The sequence below is a fragment of the Anomaloglossus baeobatrachus genome, chromosome 1 (genome assembly GCF_048569485.1).
Source record: "Anomaloglossus baeobatrachus isolate aAnoBae1 chromosome 1, aAnoBae1.hap1, whole genome shotgun sequence".
Lineage (NCBI taxonomy): Eukaryota > Metazoa > Chordata > Amphibia > Anura > Aromobatidae > Anomaloglossus > Anomaloglossus baeobatrachus.
Genome location: NC_134353.1, coordinates 290,811,536 through 290,833,440, shown reverse-complemented (window position 1 = coordinate 290,833,440; position 21,905 = coordinate 290,811,536). Strand labels below are relative to the sequence as shown.

The 21,905-nt window shown below is 43.5% G+C and overlaps 1 protein-coding gene across 1 annotated transcript in view; it reads left to right on the top strand.

The window, feature by feature from the left end:
• LOC142291938 (alcohol dehydrogenase 1-like) overlaps positions 1–21,905 on the top strand; it is a 143,984-nt gene that overhangs the window by 76,507 nt on the left and 45,572 nt on the right. Inside the window, exon 2 of the mRNA XM_075336911.1 lies at positions 15,663–15,764. Within this exon, the coding sequence (XP_075193026.1) occupies positions 15,663–15,764 (102 nt within the window). The remainder of the gene's footprint in view (positions 1–15,662; positions 15,765–21,905) is intronic.

The window sequence follows — 21,905 nt, the reverse complement described above, 5'->3', positions numbered from 1 at the left end:
GTCTAGACTTTAATATGCGAAATAAACTGTGGAAAGAAAAAGCGCAATAGGGTCTTACCCGGTATATATCCGGGGAAAAATGAAGGGAATGTACTCACCTTAAGTAGTTGTGACAGTCACAACTACTATGAAAGCTTATGTTGTAGAGATGAAATCTGCTGCAGCCCCCGTGGTTGATAGCAGAGAACAATAGAGAAGGGGTTTATGCCGCACTGTTCATCAGGAAGGAGGACAAAGAGATGATCAATGTTCCTTTATTGTAGCTTGTGTCTACGCGTTTCAGGAGCTCTGCTCCCTTCATCAGGACATATAGCACAAAAAAAACACATATCTTATAGACTTTAATATGCACATTTTGGTGAGGGACTTTGTAGTAGAGACTGTACACTATACAATTGTGTCTTGTTTTTGGTAATCAATAAACTTTGATAAATATTTTGTGGGCATTAAGATATTAAGTCTATTTATAGTTCCAGTGCCCTTTCACTTTTGTTTGTGTTGATGTATGTTTTATTTTTTTTTTTTATCTCCACATGTATGGAGCACAGAACCTAATACAATTGTATTGAACTATTTTTTTTTTTTTTTTTTTAATTTTGCAGGAAGAGTTGTACTTTTAAATCATACTTTTTGCCAAATAGTGTACCGTACACCGGCAAAAAAACTCAGTGTGGAAAAACTGCAACAGAGTGACTGCACAACTTTCTATTTTTGGTGTATTTTATTCACTATATGGTAAAATTGATGTGTCGGTGTGATGTTGCAGGTTGGAACAAGTTCATAGATATCAAACATGTATAGGTTTACTTTTATCTAAGTCAGGGGTGGGGAACCCCCCCGGCCTGCGGGCTGTATGCAGCCCGCGATGACATTTTCTGCGGCCCCCGGGCAGATTCCAGATACTTTGTGGGTGGAGTAAGGCTGCTTTCACACATCCATTTTTTCCTGTGTGGCACAATCCGGCGCTTTGCAGAAAAAAATGCAACGGGTTGTTTTTTGTTTTGTTTTTTTTTGCCGCCGGTTGCGTTTTTTTTTTTTTTTGCCTAGACTTACATTAGTGCCGCATTGTGCCGCATGGGCTTGCGTTCCATCCGTTTTTTGCCGCAAGCGGCAGATTTAGCCGATGCAGCGGCCAGATGGAACGTTGCCTGGCACGTTTTTTTTTGCAAAAAAAACCGTGCTGCATCCGGCCGATGCGGCGCGATTTGCAATGCATGCCTATGGATACGTCATCCTGCGGCAAACACCGCATGCGTTTTTTTTTTTCCACTGCGCATGCTCAGTAGCCTGTCGCAAGCGGCAAAAACTGGACGGGCCGCATGTAAAAAACTTATGCAAAGGATGCGGTTTTGGCACCGCATCCGTTGCATAGGTTTTTAGAGCTGGATTGGCTGGCTCTGCTAAAACCGGATGTGTGAAAGCAGCCCAAGTGCTGAACTTGCTCTCATTCCACAGAAGAGGAGCTGCTACCTCCAGCATCTGACAAGTTTGTTTGTGCTACCATGCCTGTGTGCCCCTCCAGCATCCAAAGGCCTATGTGTTCCCCTGCACATCTGCACGGCAGCCTGTGCCCCCTGCAGCATCCTTGTGCTCCTTGCGCCTTCCCACAGCAGCCTGTGCTCCTCGTGCATTTCCACGGCAGCCTGTGCCCCTGTAGCCTCCACGCTGCTGCCTGTGCCTCCTTGATATGTCTGTACCCCCAGTAATGTCCTTACATTTCTCCCAGCTATCCCAAGTGATATATAATCCTCCCAGCCGTGTGTGTGTGTGTGTGTGTGTGTGTCCTCTAGTCCCCCTAGGAGGCTATAAGGATCAGCAGTTTGATCTCTCATTCAGAGCAGTGCTGCTCTGATCAGCAGAAATACTGCATACTTGTTACAGCCGGCACTCTGTCAGCTGCATAGAAATACATGCAGCTGACCAGCTCCTGTCAGTGTGCGGCCGCACCAGGTGATACGATCCGATAATCGTGCAAGTCATATGTTCATGTGAGAGCACCCTTATAAGTGTTGGACTATTGACATTGCACCTCTCTGTACATCTAGTCCCGAATCCTACTCTAGTCCCTGCTGGAGTAAGATAGTAAGATAGATATATATATATAATATAAATTCTTTTTTTTTTTTTTTGCAGCATAAAGTTTATCATAAATTTGACAAGTGGAGGCCGTCACCAAACCATCCCGATGACTTTGTTGTGATGTGCAAAAATAGTGGGAGAATGCTATGTCACAGACTGTTAGCCTAGCCTTTAGTGGTGTCAAGGTTCAAAATGACGATGATGATGAGACTCAAAGGATCTCTCGATATCCGGCTGCTGTTTCTAATTAAAATGTCATGAGTGCACTTAGAGACTAAGTAACTAGACAGCAAGTCAGTTACATCTATCTCCATGACTGGCTCTTAACCAAGTGCGCTTTTTATTGTTTGAAAGAAACTCTAGACCAAGCAGTAAGGGGGTGTAAACAAAAGTTTTAGTCCAATCAAGTATCGTAGGTCAGGGCTTCATGACGTAGAGAGATCTACACATCCTCCTTGGATTGGTCAGTCCAGACTCCAGGAATTTCCTTTGTCCATCTGTCTTTGGTGCAAAACAGGAAATTGCAGCCATCTTTACAATTACATGTGTTGGTATATACTGTGTCTAAGGAAAATACACTGAATATGCAGTATACATATATACATGTTAGTAAGAAACAAAAGCATTCACAAATATGTGTGTTAGTTCACATCTACTGAACTATATAACTGAGTCTATGAAATGGCTGAATGAAGTATTTTTGGATACTCAATTCTTTATCCTCAACAGTCCCCCCTAAAGACTTACTTCTGCCATTTCTAAATTCTAAGGGTACTGTGTTCCCTTAGGAAGAGAGGTAGAAAGATCTGTTGAAAAACCTGCCTAACTGAACGTTGAAACATGGGCGGAAAGGGGAAAGGGGTTTTCTTCACCGGTTTGAGACCAAGGACTCCTAGGCGAGTCCTCACCCTTTGTAGTTGGACTTTCCCATGTCTCAAGGTTCTCTAAGTCCTCTCTTCTAACTGTTCTGGCAATGCTGGTCTAAGACTATACAGGGTTTTCCGAAAAGGATAAGTATGAGCAGAACGCTCAGTGCAGCTCTGGTTGATTAACCCTTCTACAATGCGAGGTGTGGATCCATGGATGTTTCTGTGGTTGGATCAGCTCCTCTATTGTTGACTCATGGCTCTTTCTCGCTTGTCCTTTAGGATCAATCAGTCTCCTGACTGGAGACCATATGCTAATAGCTCTGATTTAAGATCTGGAATTGGAGAATACACCTGTTTAGCACACTATTCAGTCAATTATATAAAAATATACATGTCTGTGCTAAACCAAAAAACATCTTACATAAAAACCTGTTTATTATGAAAAGAAAACAAAACATATACATTTTGTACACGATTTTCCAGTTTCCACTTTTCTATAAAATATACACTTTTTGTAAACACATTTTTCTTTACATACCACCTTCATGTGCTTCTCAACAATAATGTCGTTTTCTGCACTGGAATGCCTCTGACCAAACCTGGAAAGAGATTTACACAACACGCACAGACTTGCATACAACGTGCTCATGATATACATCTATAATCAGTTTGCAGTCTCTAAGAATGGGTAGAGTAGGTGCAGGGTGTTTCTACGGACTCTTTACAGTTTTTTCTCACTTCGTTCTAGGCACTTGTCTCACGAGACTGGGTGAATCTGCCCACCTGGGTACTGAACCCTGGCGTCACCAAAGCACACACTGACAATTGTCTTTCACAGATGTTACCTGGGCCATCATTAAGAGGAGCTCTCATGGCAGAGAAAGCTTACCACCCTTTGTCCACAGACCTTCCTCAGTCAGCTGGCTCCCTGCATGTCACACTCCATTCCTTGTTGTTTTGCTTGTTCCTGTAGGGATTTAAGAACACAAGGAGTGACAGAAGTCACTGACGTGACCGATGTCACCAAGGCATGGTCGGTATTGGTGAAAGACTCTCAACTCTAGGCCCGTTCACTGCTTCTTGGTCAGCTGCACCTGTGCGAGGATCTCCATCCGAATCCATCAGCTCAGATCTAGACTTTCTTTTCGGCATACCTAATTCATTTGACAACAGGAAAAAATCTACAACCTACATAAACCTCTAAAGACCCTTACCCACTCCTGTTCTACTCATCAAGAGAGGCATTAATGCATCACTGTCTCCTGTATCAATAGGATTGGAGGGAGTGGTCGAATTTAGACTACCTCATGTGGTGTAAACAGCAGCATATCCAGTGCAGAATCGACCACCATCTGGTTTCATCTATAAAAACAAAAACTAAAAAATATACATTAGATCATTCTTATAACTTCATCTCTGATCATAATACAGTTAGTGGTCATCTATACTTCACATGACTGAGAATACTAAATAAATAAACAAACAAATAAACATATAGGACAAGATTTTTCCCATTTCAGTTAACAGATATACCTCATAGTAATCTAATAAACATAACCTATGGGAAAAAGGTCAGCTTCAAAACCTATCTAATATGCCTACTGCACCCTCGAAGAAACTGGAGAATATAATTAATACCTTATTCCCCCTTGTTTAATTGTTTATTTACCAATATGGCAAAATTCAGCGTTTTTATACTGGTATTCCCTAAAAGAAAAAATAAAACAGCAGGTAATAAATTAGCCACATACTAAAACCTAAAATGAACAAACACTGAAAATAACGTATATCTTACAACAATATACATTGCTGGGGAATTTTAAAACCTTACGATAAACAACACTGTATCCAAAAAGAAAAGAAAAACCTTTGATAGTAGAAATAACTGAGACATGATTAAATGACAGCTGTGACTGGGCGACTAACCTGCAAAAATATATAAATTGTTTAGAAATAATCAAAAACAGAAAAGGTGATAGTCACAAAATAAAAATATATTGTTCAAATAAATCGCCATTAAAATACAAAACAACACAGAAATTAAATCGCACATCCCATGAAATCTAATATTCCCTATTCCGGTATAAGCAGTAAACTAAAAATGGGAAATCCTGAACTCTAAGGGTTAAACCAAACTTACATCACTATTGGGGAAAGACACATTCCATTCTTATCTCTGACTATTCATCAATTCAATAAAGATTTCACTTAGTTATCTTTGACTTGCATGTATGGGATAGCTGAGTAAACAAATATACAATTTATACTTATTCAAATGTCTTAGTCATTTATACCAGAGAACACCTCCCACTGGGGGATGGGTGGAGAGCTTTGAACAAAGAGCCATTCCGAGGGGTGTGGCTTATGAGGTGTACTGCCATCAGTGGGTGTAGCAAGACGGCTGCCACAGGAAGTTTCAGGCACCTGACTTCCGGGTGTAGCATCCATGTTGTGACTCCCTGGGTGTACTGGGAGTGGCTGGAACTACGTAGTAAACCAGGGATACTTTTAGTGCCTGTAAATTTGCATTTCAGCATACAAAGGAGAGATTTGATTAGCACCAGATATAATGACTTCTAGAGAAGAACAATGAGGCACAGCTAGAGAAAAACATTTAGTGATTCTACAAACAGCAACACACAGTGAATAGGGTCTTTGTCCTCCAGTATACTCTCACTGGAGATTAATCTGAACTTCAATACATGGGTTGCAGCCTGCCATCTAGTGGTAGTCCAACGATTTTACACAACTTTTGCAATCTTTTATATTTTTTCCATTTTTTTTTGTAACTAGGGCGACAGCGTTCTCAGCTCCTACTAAAAACAACATATTTATCTTTTGAACAGAGTGTATACAAAGTGCTCTAATTGGACCGGCCGTTCCAACAGAGTCCTTTCTCGCCTCGTCCGCGTTTGTAATGCGCCGACAGTGACTTGCGTCTAATACGCAGGAGAATCCGCTAACTCCAGCACCCTTAACTTAACTAAAATGAAATCCTTTCCCATCTCGTCTGCTACGCAAACAGTGACTTGCGCCTGAACCGCAGGGGAATACGCTAATTCCACTCTAAGTTAACTGAACCCTTCCCGCCTCGTTTATTATCTATCCAATATTCAATATTCAATATTTAATATTTAATATCTAACAAACAGTGGCTGTGTCATCTGCAACACAGGGGAATCGCTAGTTCTCATACTTCTGTTCAAAAACAAACAATTTAAAAAGACTGAAAAACGCATGAACCCGTTAATTTCTCTCTAATCCAAACCAAAATAACACTTGTCTTTCTTTCAAATCATTACAACTCCTCTATTTGCTTTACTATACAAAGGCTGCTGTTGCGTCCTGTATATTAGCCCACTGACCCCTCCTTTCTCCTCACTCCAAAGAGCTGTGCTGTCTCTGCCTCTTCACTCCTAGCAGGGATGGGTAATTCACTAACCCCCCCTTGCTTCCTCTCAGCTACAAGACGGCAGGGACGTAGCTATGTAATTCGATCTCTGCTCTTTCTCAAGCAGCCGGTGGGCAATGGCCAACACACACTGACCCCCCTTCTCCTCCACAGAACAAAGACAGCAGCTGCGTCTGTGTGGGCTCTATCAACCCCCCTTCTTTCTAACACACACAAACTTTCCTCCCTGCTGCCCTCTTAGCAAAAGAACGTAGCTGCGTGAGCGAGTGACCCCCCACCTTTTTCTTGCTTTCCTCTTAGTGGAGAAATGCAGGGACGTAGAGTTGCAGTCTGTCCCTGCCCAAGTAGCCAGTGGGGGACTGACCCCCCTCCTTTTTGTGTAAGAGACTGCAGGCACGCTGGGCTTCTCTCCACCATTTCTATAGCTGTCTGCTCAGACAATTAACTCTCCGAGAACCAAACAGAGTAATCACAAGCCTGATTAACCATACACTATATACAAATCAACAGCTACTCAAAAGCCCCCCATTTCTACCTTACTTACAGCTCAGAAATACAGACAGCCGGATCCTTTAAAACCTACGCCTAGCCCCTATGGGGACTGGGTCCTATAGCTCACCGGCGAGTGACAGTCACACCGTTAGGTCTCCGGTGCACTACCATTCTCCGGACTAGTGACCACCCCCTTTCGCCAGGTGTCTCTCGATCCACAGGTAAAACAGCACACACAATGTATATGATGCTTACCGTGAAACGGAGGGTGATCACGTCCTCGATATCGAGCAACACCTGGATACTTGTGGAGCAGCCCCCAGACGTCCGGAAAATGGAAGCTCTGACTCACCCTTCTCGGTGGCCCCACGTTGGGCGCCAACTGTCAAGGTTCAAAATGACGATGATGATGAGACTCAAAGGATCTCTCGATACCCGGCTGCTGTTTCTAATTAAAATGTCATGAGTGCACTTAGATAATGTAGAGATAGACCTGGCTCACTCAACGTGGGGGTGCTCTGGAATAATAAGTCCAGTATAACAAAAATATATCCGGCACACCACTATGTAAGAGAGGAATCTTAGAATTGGTTTGAAAAAAACATGGATTTATTGTGTATGTACAGGAAAGTCCGTGCAACGTTTCGATCCAAAAGGATCTTTCACAGGGACAATGGGACTAGTGTGAAAAAACACAAAACATACATAGAATTAAAAAACAGAAACAAAATATCATCAGTGGTACACTGGTGTGATTATATTTAGGTAAATTACAGATATTATGAAAACAGCAGATACTGCAGCGACAAGAGAAACAATATGAACATTTAAATCCATAGATTTCATAGGCACCAATTGATGAAACATGTAGATCTCCATTAAGATATAAAATAAATGACAATCTGTTGAAACATGAAAGAGATCGTTAGAGAAGTGACCATACATGATAATAAGACACGTACCCTGAAGTATAAAAGGGTTGTCAAATCGTATCAATACAGGTAATGATGGTCATCAAAGTATACCAGAAGGATGCGTAAGCGGTCTATGAAAAAGGTAAATGAGGAAATGAGATGATGATTTGAACAAAAAAAGTCTGATTACACAAGTCAAAAAGGAGAAAGGGAACATACCTCAGTAATTCTACTTAGTGATATAGTGCTAGGGGAGTGTCCAACAAGAACGTGTTGTGGTCTTGTGTATAACAGGGAAGAATCCTAAAGGGGATACATCGGAAAAGAAGAGAGGTGAGGGGTAATATTATGATCCTATTTATAGAAAAGAAAGAAAAAAGGTCTTTTTTACAGAGGTCTTTTGTATAAAAGTGCAATAGGGCATGTATGTATCAACCTACCGGATCAATGGAACTAATAAATGTTAGTCACACAATGTCAGATGGGGAAACCGATCATGCCACTGAGGGGGTCACATTAATGTAATTCTTTTATATAACGTGATCTGTATAGGCAATAAAATGTACAATGTGAGTAACAAAAGAAAGCAGACAGAGAGGAAAAAAGAAGCAGAAGAAATCAAGGTAAGGGGGTGAACATACCGGAGGAGGGGAAACCTTGCTGGTAGATAGGGCATTAATATTAGGCGTGGAGTGGCACTCTGACGGTCACTAAGAGCAAATAATCAATAATAGGTAGTATGTGATACATGACCATGTATCTCAATAAATGTTACAGATGGGAACAGTTGGGAGTAGGTAATTCACATATACCTGTTAAGTGCGTATCACTGGGTATATGGCTGGTTTGTAGGTAATGGTTTTTGTTGGAAAGACATATAACAGTTCCCTACAGGAGAGGGATCCAATTTGTCTAAGGGAAATTCCCTTATAGCAAGCAGAGCAGGAATGCTAGATTAAGGAGAAAAAAGAGGGGAGACCTATAATTACTATACACTTATCCCACTGGTGCATATAGGCTAATCAGATGGAAAAGAAGTATAAAGTAGTAATGGTATACCTTCCAGAGAGGAGGAATGGCAGTGCTGCTGGCTGAGATTAGGTGAACGGAAGCCTGCAACTAAGGTAATATAATTGTGAATAATAAGCAAGCAAACAAGCATAGAGAGATACGAATGCACCATGCGGTGCCATTCATGCTGTACCTGCGTTGATGGGAATGTGGATCTCCAGTGATGGCGTCAGCACTGTGTGTGCACCTCTGAGGGATCTTTATACACGTCTGTGCTGGACGCTGCGTCCACTTCCTGTATCGGAGTGGAACGCAGTGTGGTGTGTGGAACGCACGCCTGCGCATGCGCATTGGTCTCGTAACCCGCGCATGCGCAGAGCGAATGTGAAACTGCGTTTGTCTCTAGATGAAGGAGGTGTGGCGTTGTGATAGTATGTTAGGTGCTTGCTATCAGCTACCTTGAGGAATGAATGGATAATATGCGCGAATAGCGTCAGGGGCATATGTGGACGTTATGCTTTGTGTTTATGATATAAAGATCATAATGATCAAATGGGTCATATAATTATGAAAACGTAGGATATGTGCAGGGACACATGAGGGGGCAGGCCGCATGGGATTACAATGTGAGAATAGTGTGGATGTTAGAAAAGTAAGAAAAGTATAAAAGAAGAAGGGGAAGGAGAGAGAGGAAAAAGAGAGAGGAAAAAGGGAAAAAATATATGGACTAGGGAAAGAGGGGGTGGTGTGAGTAACATAAAAGTGTCTGGGGAAAAATGTAAGTATGTGCTGTTAGCTGTGCAGTGGTGGTATGTGGTGGTTTAGCTGTGCAGTGGTGGTATATGGTGGTTTACGTGTAAAGGAGAGAGTAGCAAAATTGGGACGTATATGGTACATATATGCTATCAGAAACAAATAAAAACAGTTGGATAGATAAAGGAATGATTAAAGAACAAGAACAGTTGTGTTCCTAATACAAACCTATATAGTGCTGACAGATAGGAAGTGAGGTACGTGACTACTGTGGTGAGAAGTGGAACGTGATGGAGTGCATCGAGGGAATTCACGTGGCTAAGGGAACCTGGAAGGTAAACAAAACCACAATTAGACAGGGTAACCAGACAAAATGTATATATTAAATCAAAAAGGTACATAAAAACTCGTAGAAAAATATAATGTGGGATGTATCAAAAGGAGACTGCTTGCGTGTTGGAAGGACGTGATATATACTGATGGGGTACAGGACTCAAGCCTGTACCTCGTATTCCCGGTTAAGGCCCTTTGGTTCCAACGTACCCAGAGTGTAAATCCAAAAAGGCTCCCTTTCCTTAAGTTTCTTGATTCTATCACCACCTCTACGTATTGGAGGAACATGTTCAATGACTTGGAATCTGAGTTGGGCCACTGTATGTTTATGTGTCACAAAATGATGTGGAACGGGTAATAAAATTTGTTGACACCGTATAGTGGACTTATGCTTACTAATCCGGTCTCGGATATGTTGGGTGGTCTCCCCAACATATCCGAGACTGCAAGGACATTTAATCAGGTAAATGACAAAGGACGAGTCGCATGTGAAAAAACCTCTGATGGGATAAGTTTTACCTGTATGTGGATGTGTAAACATACTGCCCCGAGTAAGGTTATTACATTGAAAACAATGTAAGCATGGAAAATTTCCAACTTTCGGAGTCCCGAGAAAGGTCTGCCGTAATTCTGCCTGTGCAGACCCTATGTCAGCTTTAACGAGGTTGTCCCTCAGATTCTTAGGTCTTTTGTGACAGAATAGAGGTAAAGCTGAAAATTCAGTAATCGAGGGGTAAGCTGTTTGAAGGAGGGACCAATGTTTGGAAATTATGCCTTTGAAAAGAGATGAGAACGGATGGTATGTTTGGACACAGGTGACACGTGGGTTGTTGTCCTGTCTAGATCGTGGTTTCTGTGTATAGTTGTGGGCAATTTTACTTGGGTAGCCTCTGGAGGCAAACTTGTCTCCCATTTCTTGCAGTCGGGTTTGGCACTGCACGGGATCGGAGACAATACGTTCAATTCTCTTAAATTGGGAGAATGGCAATGCTTTCTTAGTGTGAGAAGGATGGCAGCTTGAAAAATGCAGAAGACTATTTCTGTCTGTTGGCTTCACAAAAAGATCTGTGCTGATTATGCCGTTGGAAGATAAAAGAACCATGGTGTCTAAGAAATTAATTTGTGTTGAGTCACTGTGGATCGTGAACGTGAGCCCTGGTCTATAGGAATTAATGTCCTGATAAAATTCATTCAGGGAGTCCAGATTGCCATGCCAGACGACAAATATGTCGTCTATATATCTTTTCCACATTAAAGTGTGCTGTACCCACCGGGGATGGTCATAAATGTATACCGCCTCGAAATGCGCCATGTAGATATTGGCGTACGGTGGTGCCATATTTGATCCCATGGCTGTACCCCTTTGTTGTAGGTAAAATTGATCTTCAAACAGAAAGTAATTATGACCTAGGACAAGGTGTAACAAGTCCATACAGAAAGACTGTTGTGACGGTGTTAGTGTCTTATGTAAATCGAGAAACCAGTCTACGGCACGAATACCATCACTGTGCTCGATGCTCGTATACAGACTGTTTACATCAAAAGTGACGAGTAAACAATCAGGTGGAAGCGTGCCCAATTGTGTCACTTGTGTCAGGAAGTCAGAAGTGTCTTTTAAATATGACGGAATTCTGGGTATGAGAGGCGTAAGGATCTTATCAATGGTAATTGCAAGGGGTGAGAGAATTGACTCTGTAGAAGCCACTATAGGTCGCCCTGGGGGAGACTGGAGATTCTTGTGGATTTTTGGTAGGATGTAGAAGACCGGTGTGACGGGATTAGGTTTTACGAGAAACTCTGCCAATTTAGTGTCAATAGTGCCAAGGTGTAAATGGTAATCGACTTTGTCCTTAATGAGATTTTGGATCTGAGGCGTGGGGTCCCGGGAGATGGGCAGGTATGTGGATCTATCTCCCAATTGTCTATGTATCTCGGCTAGATAGTAAGTCTTGTCAAGTACTACAATGGAGCCTCCTTTGTCAGCAGGTTTAATTACAATTTGTTTATTGTTTTTGAGATCATAAATCGCCCTATTTTCCTCAACTGTCGTGTTATGTTTAACTTTATATTCACCACTCTCAATACTTCTAAGTGTTTTGTTGATATCATGAGTGACCAGTGAAATATAAGTCTCAACCGGGTGGTAAGTTTTGGGAGGATTGAAAGTGCTAGTTAGCCTTAGGTTAAGGTCACGCAAGGATAGGGTGCCAGAATTGTCATCCTCTCTGGTGCGTGAACCAAGGTCATCCTGGGCTGCGAAATGGGCCTTGAGTCTCAAAGTCCTGAAAAAGCGTCTCATCTCTTGATCTAACTGAAATGAGTTGAAGGCTGGAGTAGGGCAGAACGATAAGCCTTTCTGTAAAACTTGAGATTCTAAGTGTGTTAGATTGTGGGAGGAAATATTATAAACTAAATTGGTCCTACCTGGGATCTCGTTTGTATGCGATAGGATGGGTTTGGCCTTCCTCTTACTCCTCCTTGTCTTCCGCCTGGATGCTGTCGTGTATCTAAAAAATGAGAAGAATTGGAAGAATAGGACTCGCTATCGGAGCTGGATGAGGCTGAATATCTGTTATAGTTGGGACGACGCGTAGAGTTAAAGTCCATAAAGCGCCAGCGGTAGACCCGATCCTTGGCGTAGTCTTCTTGATCTCGTATAAACTTCAGTCTTTTCCTTTCTTGCAGAGTTTTCTGAAATCCTGCAATTGTTTCCCTTGTCTTCAATTTCAGCTTATCCCATTCTGTGGTGGATAGGGTATTGGAAAGTTGATCTTCTATGGAGTGAATCTTAGGTGTTAATTCGAATGGTCTCTCCAGTAAAGGAGACAAACTCTAGCACAGCGCCACCTATTGGAAGTAGCGATCCTAAAAGTCACAAGTGGATTTTCAACAATCCTTTGCAATATGACTCAGGATATATAAGCCAGATCAGAATCCCAATTTGCAGACACGGTGTTTCGGGGTGCTTGCCCCTCGTCAGTGCAAAGTATGGGGGTGTCTGATCTGGCTCATGAGAAAGCTATGTGGGGACCACGGGGGAACACTATTCTCCTTAAGGAGACTTTGCAAGCCAGTCTGGCTGCCAGGTAAGGGGACTTATAGCTGCAATGCCCCTCTGGGAAATATTCAAATGGTCTCTCCAGTAAAGGAGACAAACTCTAGCACAGCGCCACCTATTGGAAGTAGCGATCCTAAAAGTTGTGCTAGAGTTTGTCTCCTTTACTGGAGAGACCATTTGAATATTTCCCAGAGGGGCATTGCAGCTATAAGTCCCCTTACCTGGCAGCCAGACTGGCTTGCAAAGTCTCCTTAAGGAGAATAGTGTTCCCCCGTGGTCCCCACATAGCTTTCTCATGAGCCAGATCAGACACCCCCATACTTTGCACTGACGAGGGGCAAGCACCCCGAAACACCGTGTCTGCAAATTGGGATTCTGATCTGGCTTATATATCCTGAGTCATATTGCAAAGGATTGTTGAAAATCCACTTGTGACTTTTAGGATCGCTACTTCCAATAGGTGGCGCTGTGCTAGAGTTTGTCTCCTTTACTGGAGAGACCATTTGAATATTTCCCAGAGGGGCATTGCAGCTATAAGTCCCCTTACCTGGCAGCCAGACTGGCTTGCAAAGTCTCCTTAAGGAGAATAGTGTTCCCCCGTGGTCCCCACATAGCTTTCTCATGAGCCAGATCAGACACCCCCATACTTTGCACTGACGAGGGGCAAGCACCCCGAAACACCGTGTCTGCAAATTGGGATTCTGATCTGGCTTATATATCCTGAGTCATATTGCAAAGGATTGTTGAAAATCCACTTGTGACTTTTAGGATCGCTACTTCCAATAGGTGGCGCTGTGCTAGAGTTTGTCTCCTTTACTGGAGAGACCATTTGAATATTTCCCAGAGGGGCATTGCAGCTATAAGTCCCCTTACCTGGCAGCCAGACTGGCTTGCAAAGTCTCCTTAAGGAGAATAGTGTTCCCCCGTGGTCCCCACATAGCTTTCTCATGAGCCAGATCAGACACCCCCATACTTTGCACTGACGAGGGGCAAGCACCCCGAAACACCGTGTCTGCAAATTGGGATTCTGATCTGGCTTATATATCCTGAGTCATATTGCAAAGGATTGTTGAAAATCCACTTGTGACTTTTAGGATCGCTACTTCCAATAGGTGGCGCTGTGCTAGAGTTTGTCTCCTTTACTGGAGAGACCATTTGAATATTTCCCAGAGGGGCATTGCAGCTATAAGTCCCCTTACCTGGCAGCCAGACTGGCTTGCAAAGTCTCCTTAAGGAGAATAGTGTTCCCAGGTGTTAATTCGGTGATTTCTTTTTGGAGCTATTCTATGGTGAGAACAATAATGTCCATCGAACACTTGTTTAGAATACTTTCGTATTTTGTACAGTATTCTGGGTTATCAGAAAAAAACGTGGGGCGTAATGAAACTCGTAGGCCTCTGGGAATTCTTTGGGCTTTGTGGTATTCCCTGTTATACACAAGACCACAACACGTTCTTGTTGGACACTCCCCTAGCACTATATCACTAAGTAGAATTACTGAGGTATGTTCCCTTTCTCCTTTTTGACTTGTGTAATCAGACTTTTTTTGTTCAAATCATCATCTCATTTCCTCATTTACCTTTTTCATAGACCGCTTACGCATCCTTCTGGTATACTTTGATGACCATCATTACCTGTATTGATACGATTTGACAACCCTTTTATACTTCAGGGTACGTGTCTTATTATCATGTATGGTCACTTCTCTAACGAACCCTTTCATGTTTCAACAGATTGTCATTTATTTTATATCTTAATGGAGATCTGCATGTTTCATCAATTGGTGCCTATGAAATCTATGGATTTAAATGTTCATATTGTTTCTCTTGTCGCTGCAGTATCTGCTGTTTTCATAATATCTGTAATTTACCTAAATATAATCACACCAGTGTACCACTGATGATATTTTGTTTCTGTTTTTTAATTCTATGTATGTTTTGTGTTTTTTCACACTAGTCCCATTGTCCCTGTGAAAGATCCTTTTGGATCGAAACGTTGGACGGACTTTCCTGTACATACACAATAAATCCATGTTTTTTTCAAACCAATTCTAAGATTCCTCTCTTACATAGTGGTGTGCCGGATATATTTTTGTTATATATGAGTGCACTTAGAGACTAAATAACTAGACAGCAAGTCAGTTACATCTATCTCCATGACTGGCTCTTAACCAAGTGCGCTTTTTATTGTTTGAAAGAAACTCTAGACCAAGCAGTAAGGGTGTGTAAACAAAAGTTTTAGTCCAATCAAGTATCGTAGGTCAGGGCTTCATGACGTAGAGAGATCTACACATCCTCCTTGGATTGGTCAGTCCAGGCTCCAGGAATTTCCTTTGTCCATCTGTCTTGGGTGCAAAACAGGAAATTGCAGCCATCTTTACAATTACATGTGCTGGTATATACTGTGTCTAAGGAAAATACACTGAATATGCAATATACATATATACATGTTAGTAAGAAACAAAAGCATTCACAAATATGTGTGTTAGTTCACATCTACTGAACTATATAACTGAGTCTATGAAATGGCTGAATTAAGTATTTTTGGATACTCAATTCTTTATCCTCAACAGTGGCACCAAAATTATGTAACTCTTCAAAGCTCCTTATGATTCTGGTTTAAAAGCTTTGATTCAGCCCTTTGTTTTCACTTGCTGTGTGTGGGTTGTTTTTTTTTTGTGTTTTCCCCCTTAGTGTAAAATGGACTTTCATAAACAGCATTACGGTCTGTTTTCTTTACAGATTATTAAATGTAAGGCAGCAGTGTGTTGGGGAGCCAACAAACCTCTTACCATTGAGGAGATTGAAGTTGCACCACCAAAAGATCATGAAGTTCGCATCAAGGTAAACTTTGTTCTGCTTTTAAGTGTGTGTGTGTGTGTTATATATTTACAGTTAGGTCCAGAAATATTTGGACAGTGACACAAGTTTTGTTATTTTAGCTGTTTACAAAAACATGTTCAGAAATACAATTATATATATAATATGGGCTGAAAGTGCACACTCCCAGCTGCAATATGAGAGTTTTCACATCCAAATCGGAGAAAGGGTTTAGGAATCATAGCTCTGTAATGCATAGCCTCCTCTTTTTCAAGGGACCAAAAGTAATTGGACAAGGGACTCTAAGGGCTGCAATTAACTCTGAAGGCGTCTGCCCTCGTTAACCTGTAATCAATGAAGTAGTTAAAAGGTCTGGGGTTGATTACAGGTGTGTGGTTTTGCATTTGGAAGCTGTTGCTGTGACCAGACAACATGCGGTCTAAGGAACTCTCAATTGAGGTGAAGCAGAACATCCTGAGGCTGAAAAAAAGAAAAAATCCATCAGAGAGATAGCAGACATGCTTGGAGTAGCAAAATCAACAGTCGGGTACATTCTGAGAAAAAAGGAATTGACTGGTGAGCTTGGGAACTCAAAAAGGCCTGGGCGTCCACGGATGACAACAGTGGTGGATGATCGCCGCATACTTTCTTTGGTGAAGAAGAACCCGTTCACAACATCAACTGAAGTCCAGAACACTCTCAGTGAAGTAGGTGTATCTGTCTCTAAGTCAACTGTAAAGAGAAGACTCCATGAAAGTAAATACAAAGGGTTCACATCTAGATGCAAACCATTCATCAATTCCACAAATAGACAGGCCAGAGTTAAATTTGCTGAAAAACACCTCATGAAGCCAGCTCAGTTCTGGAAAAGTATTCTATGGACAGATGAGACAAAGATCAACCTGTACCAGAATGATGGGAAGAAAAAAGTTTGGAGAAGAAAGGGAACGGCACATGATCCAAGGCACACCACATCCTCTGTAAAACATGGTGGAGGCAACGTGATGGCATGGGCATGCATGGCTTTCAATGGCACTGGGTCACTTGTGTTTATTGATGACATAACAGCAGACAAGAGTAGCCGGATGAATTCTGAAGTGTACCGGGATATACTTTCAGCCCAGATTCAGCCAAATGCCGCAAAGTTGATCGGACGGCGCTTCATAGTACAGATGGACAATGACCCCAAGCATACAGCCAAAGCTACCCAGGAGTTCATGAGTGCAAAAAAGTGGAACATTCTGCAATGGCCAAGTCAATCACCAGATCTTAACCCAATTGAGCATGCATTTCACTTGCTCAAATCCAGACTTAAGACGGAAAGACCCACAAACAAGCAAGACCTGAAGGCTGCAGCTGTAAAGGCCTGGCAAAGCATTAAGAAGTAGGAAACCCAGCGTTTGGTGATGCCCATGGGTTCCAGACTTAAGGCAGTGATTGCCTCCAAAGGATTCGCAACAAAATATTGAAAATAAAAATATTTTTTTGGGGTTTGGTTTATTTGTCCAATTACTTTTGACCTCCTAAAATGTGGAGTGTTTGTAAAGAAATGTGTACAATTCCTACAATTCCTACAATTTCTATCAGATATTTTTGTTCAAACCTTCAAATTAAACATTACAATCTGCACTTGAATTCTGTTGTAGAGGTTTCATTTCAAATCCAATGTGGTGGCATGCAGAGCCCAACTCGCGAAAATTGTGTCACTGTCCAAATATTTCTGGACCTAACTGTACTTTTTTTTTTTTTTTTCTTGGGTATTACCTTTCTGTAGCATAGAACATTGTAAATGAATGTAGAATAAAAGTTGCTGACAAAAAATGCATTGTTTATGGATGTCATCTAGAAGTCACATGGTTGCTAGGTGAGGGGGAAAAAAAATTGTGCACTAGTGTAGCACTCACATGACATATGTAATACCAAATGGATTTCTCACACTCCACTTATCTGGATGAAAATGGGGAAACATTTTTTTTATTTTTTTTTCATTGTATGCCAATTTGACAGTACCCTAATGGTGTAAAATATAGCTAGACATGTTTTAGACTTGTAGTCTCTCTAGATTCATTGAATCAAATCTCAATATAAAAGTGTAAGTAAATATAATGCTCACATATATCTATTGCAAAATGGTACCAAACAAAATCAGTGGAACTCCCCTCCCTAAAAACAAGATTTCATATAGCAATGCTTTCGCTAAAAATTATTCCAATGTATATGGAATGTGAAAACCAAAAACTCTCCTGGGAGTCTAAACAGTAAGGCTATGTGCCCACGCTGCGGAAAATGCGCGGATTTTGCCGCGGATTTCTTGCGGAAAAGCCGCGGATTTTCCAGAAATCTGCAGCACAGCTACTCCCCAGCCATTTCTATGGCATTTGGGAAATGCTGTGCCCACGCTGCGGATTTTTCCGCAGCGGAAATCGTGCAGATTTTCGTGTGGAAAAATCTGTAGCATGTCAATTATTGTTGCGGATTTCTCCGCAGGGTCCCATATACTTACCTGCCTTGATAGAGACCCGAGTCACTTTCTCCGTCCGGTGTAGTGGCAGCGGCAGCAGCGCGGTGGATCCAGCCAGGTACAGGAAGGAAGAGGTGGGCGGGGCCTGCACGAGCTTCGGTCATGTGACAGCCGGAGCTAGTTCAGGCCCGCCCACCTCCAGCACAGTGAACCAGACGCTGCCTGACAGTGACCCGGCCGCCGGAAAGCGAGGTGCTGCATGATGGAGGTAAGTATGAGCACCCCGATCACTGCAGCACTTGTTCTGCATTGAGGATGCAGTGCCGAAGCCATGGTACTGTATCCTCAATGCAGAATGCCCGCACCATATCCGCACAACATTCCGGTGTATATCCGCAGCATTGAAACAGAGAAAGTTCTGTTGCGAATTTCTGGGAGCACCTGCGGAATGTCTTGAGGATATATCTGCGGGACAATGTCCCCGTGGGCACATAGCCTGAAGCTTCAAACGTTCCATAAGTAGCAGAATTCAAATAAAGTTCATTCAATAGTGCTGCCTTTCATTGTTTCTACAGTATGTTCACAATTGCGGGCTCCTAGGCACTCTTTTTAGTAGAAATAAATATATACACATAGGTTTATTATAATGAGGGCAATTTGGCTTCTTCCCAGATTGCTCTAATTATAATGTGTAGTGCAACACAGAATCTGTCGCGGGCAGAGGAGGGGACGCTGCGCTCTCCCACTGCTCGGGTCCGGCCGCTGCTGCTGCTCGGTGGTGGCTCGAGTGGTGGGCCGGATCCCGGGGACTCGAGCGGCGCTCCTCGCCCGTGAGTGAAAAGGGGGATTTTGATTGTGGGGATTTGATTATTGTCTGTGACGTCACCCACGGTTGTGGTGATATTGGTGACACCACCGCTGCTCTAGACGGGGATCCCGGGAGCGGTGACAGGGAGCAGCTTTGTTGTTAGTTCTCCCCTCCATGGGTAGGGGGTTGGTTGTCCCGGGGCCTGGTGATGGGGGTAGGGATGGATGACAGGCGGGTTACGGGGCCTGGTGAGGTGCAGGGTCGCGGGGGCAGCGCTGTGCCGCACGGCACGGTGGTACTCACTCAGCCAATGATGAGGACACAGTTCTCGGTAAAACACACGGCTGGATGGACGAGTCCCACAGACTGCTGCGGTGTTGTTTCTCCCGGCAGGTTGATGGTGACTGCCTTTCCCTGCACCTATGTACGGTAGATGGTTCCAATGGGTTCCCACCGGTAACCCGCTCCCCAGCTTGGATAGGGGCTGGAGGAGCCCCTTTTGCCCGCAGGATCTGGCCCTGGGAAACGGTTGCCTTGGCGGTGGCGGTGTCTCCCTCTCTTGGTTGGACTGTTGCCTTCTGTCGGGACTTGGCTGCTGGGAAACCCAGGAGGTTCCCTTCACTAACAAATTTGGCAAATTCACGGCGACTCCTAGCCTTGCCGGGGTCTGTAAGCCCCTGCCAGATGGTGCTGGCTTCTCTTTGCGTACTGGTCCGGTACCGCCGGGCCACCGCCCGTCCACGGTCTTTACGGTAAGCTCTGATAGGCCACTCCTGCAGACGGTCACTACCGTCTGCCAACCTTGCTGTACCGCCCGGGCCACACACCCGGACGCTGTCAGTTAGTTGCTCCACTACCACTTTCCTTCCTCTCACTTTCCTAGCTAGACTGTCTACTTTTCCCGCCTCTAGGACTGTGAACTCCTCGGTGGGCGGGGCCAACCGCCTGGCCCACCCCCTGGTGTGGACATCAGCCCTTGGAGGAAGACAACAAGGGTTTTGAGTCTGACTTCGGTGTGCCTGACCGGGAGTGTGGGGTGTGTTGGTGTTGTGGTCTGTGGCCCCTGGCTTGTCCAGGGCGCCACAAATCTCCTTCCTCCTATTCCCCCCCCCCCCAGCGCAGATCTCCAGGCAGGGAGCTGTCGTGGAACTACGCTGCTGGCAACAGAATGGCATGATGTCATCAGCTGATGCTGGCACCAACATGTATGCATTGGCGACAAGAAGTGGAGCCCTGTGGGAATGGAAGCAAGGTGCCTATCTCCAATGACCCACTGCATCCTCACGACTGTGCCAGAACTGCCGCCAAACCATACACCCCACCTATTGTCTCCTGCCCAATATCATGTACAGCACCATGGAATCAATGGTGCTCTATAAAGAAATAAATTAATAATAAAAGGTGTGTGGGGGCTCATACTGTTTATATGGGGCCTTTTTGGGGGCTCCTGCTGTACATAGGAGGCTATGTGGGGGATTCTGCTAGATATAGGAAGTTGTGAGGGCTCATACTGTATATAGGGGCATGTATGAGAGCTCATCCTGTATATGTAAATGCTCATACTGTGTGTGTGTGTGTGTGTGTGTGTGTGTGTGTGTGTGTGTGTGTGTGTATAGGAGGATATGTGGGGGCTCAGACTGTAAATATGTCAGTCTCATATAGACTTGTATCGCGTGACTCAACAATGACCAGTAAGTAATTAGCAACAAATCCCAGTCATTACCATTGCTATCAGTCATAGTAAGACTGCCGATCATACAGGAACCATAGCACTTATGAGAATTAGTCAGTATCAGAAATAAACCTTTACATCCAGGTACTGTTTTATAGGGAACATGGTCTCTCTGATAGGAGTCATTCTTTCTTGTCTAGACACATTGATATTTTTTTCCCCCCCCACAGCTCATCTTTGCAGACTTCCATTTCCTTTAGTCTTCTGCAGCACATCCCAACATAGTGTCCTTTTAAAAAATAATTTTTCTATTTTTAATTGATAATATTCTTGATTTAAAAAATAAATAAATCTGCCCTACACTGTGCTCCTGAATAAATAATTGCTCCTCATTGTGTTCCCTTCACAAAATATGATCCATACTGTCCCTCATATGGTACATGCCCTCTCCTTTCCTTACTGGGCCTCCTCTTCATAGTCCTTTACATTGTGTCCCCCCCATACTGCCCAGTCTTAATACTGTGCCCACTCATCACTCTTCCCCTCTTCAGCATGGCTGTGCCCTGACACAGGTCCCCCCCCATGCTATTACCTCTCTATACCACACAACCCCACACACACTATTCAGTTTCTATTCTGTGACCGCTCCTCATTTTCTCCAAATTTTCTCCTCAAACGATTTCCCTACACACTTTCCACCTTCATCATTGTCTCCTCACATTCCCCATTACTAACCCTACTGTCCCCTCACACATCCCTTGCTCCCCACACTGTGTCCGCACCCATACCATTTTCCTCGCTCCCCATACTGTTTACACATACATTTCCCACCTCGCTCTCCATATTGGGTCTGAATCCTTCGCTCCCTCCCTCTTCATCCTGTGTCCTCAAATTCCCCCCCCCCTCGTTCCCCTTACTTTTTCTGCACCCATCCCCTCCCCTTAGTGTGTATGCATACATCCCCACTCTCATACTGTTTCATCATGCATTCCCCCCCACCATTCACCATACAGTGTCTGCAGACAGCCCATCCCTCTTACTACCAACTACTGTCTGCATACATCCCCCCCCCATGCTACCCATATTAAGTTCGCACCTTTCACTTACCATACTGAGTCTGAGTCTGCACCCTCACTCCCCATACTGTGTATTCATACATCCCCTCTCCCTATACTGTCTGTACCAAACCCCTCTCATTACCCATACTGTCTGCAGCCATCCCCT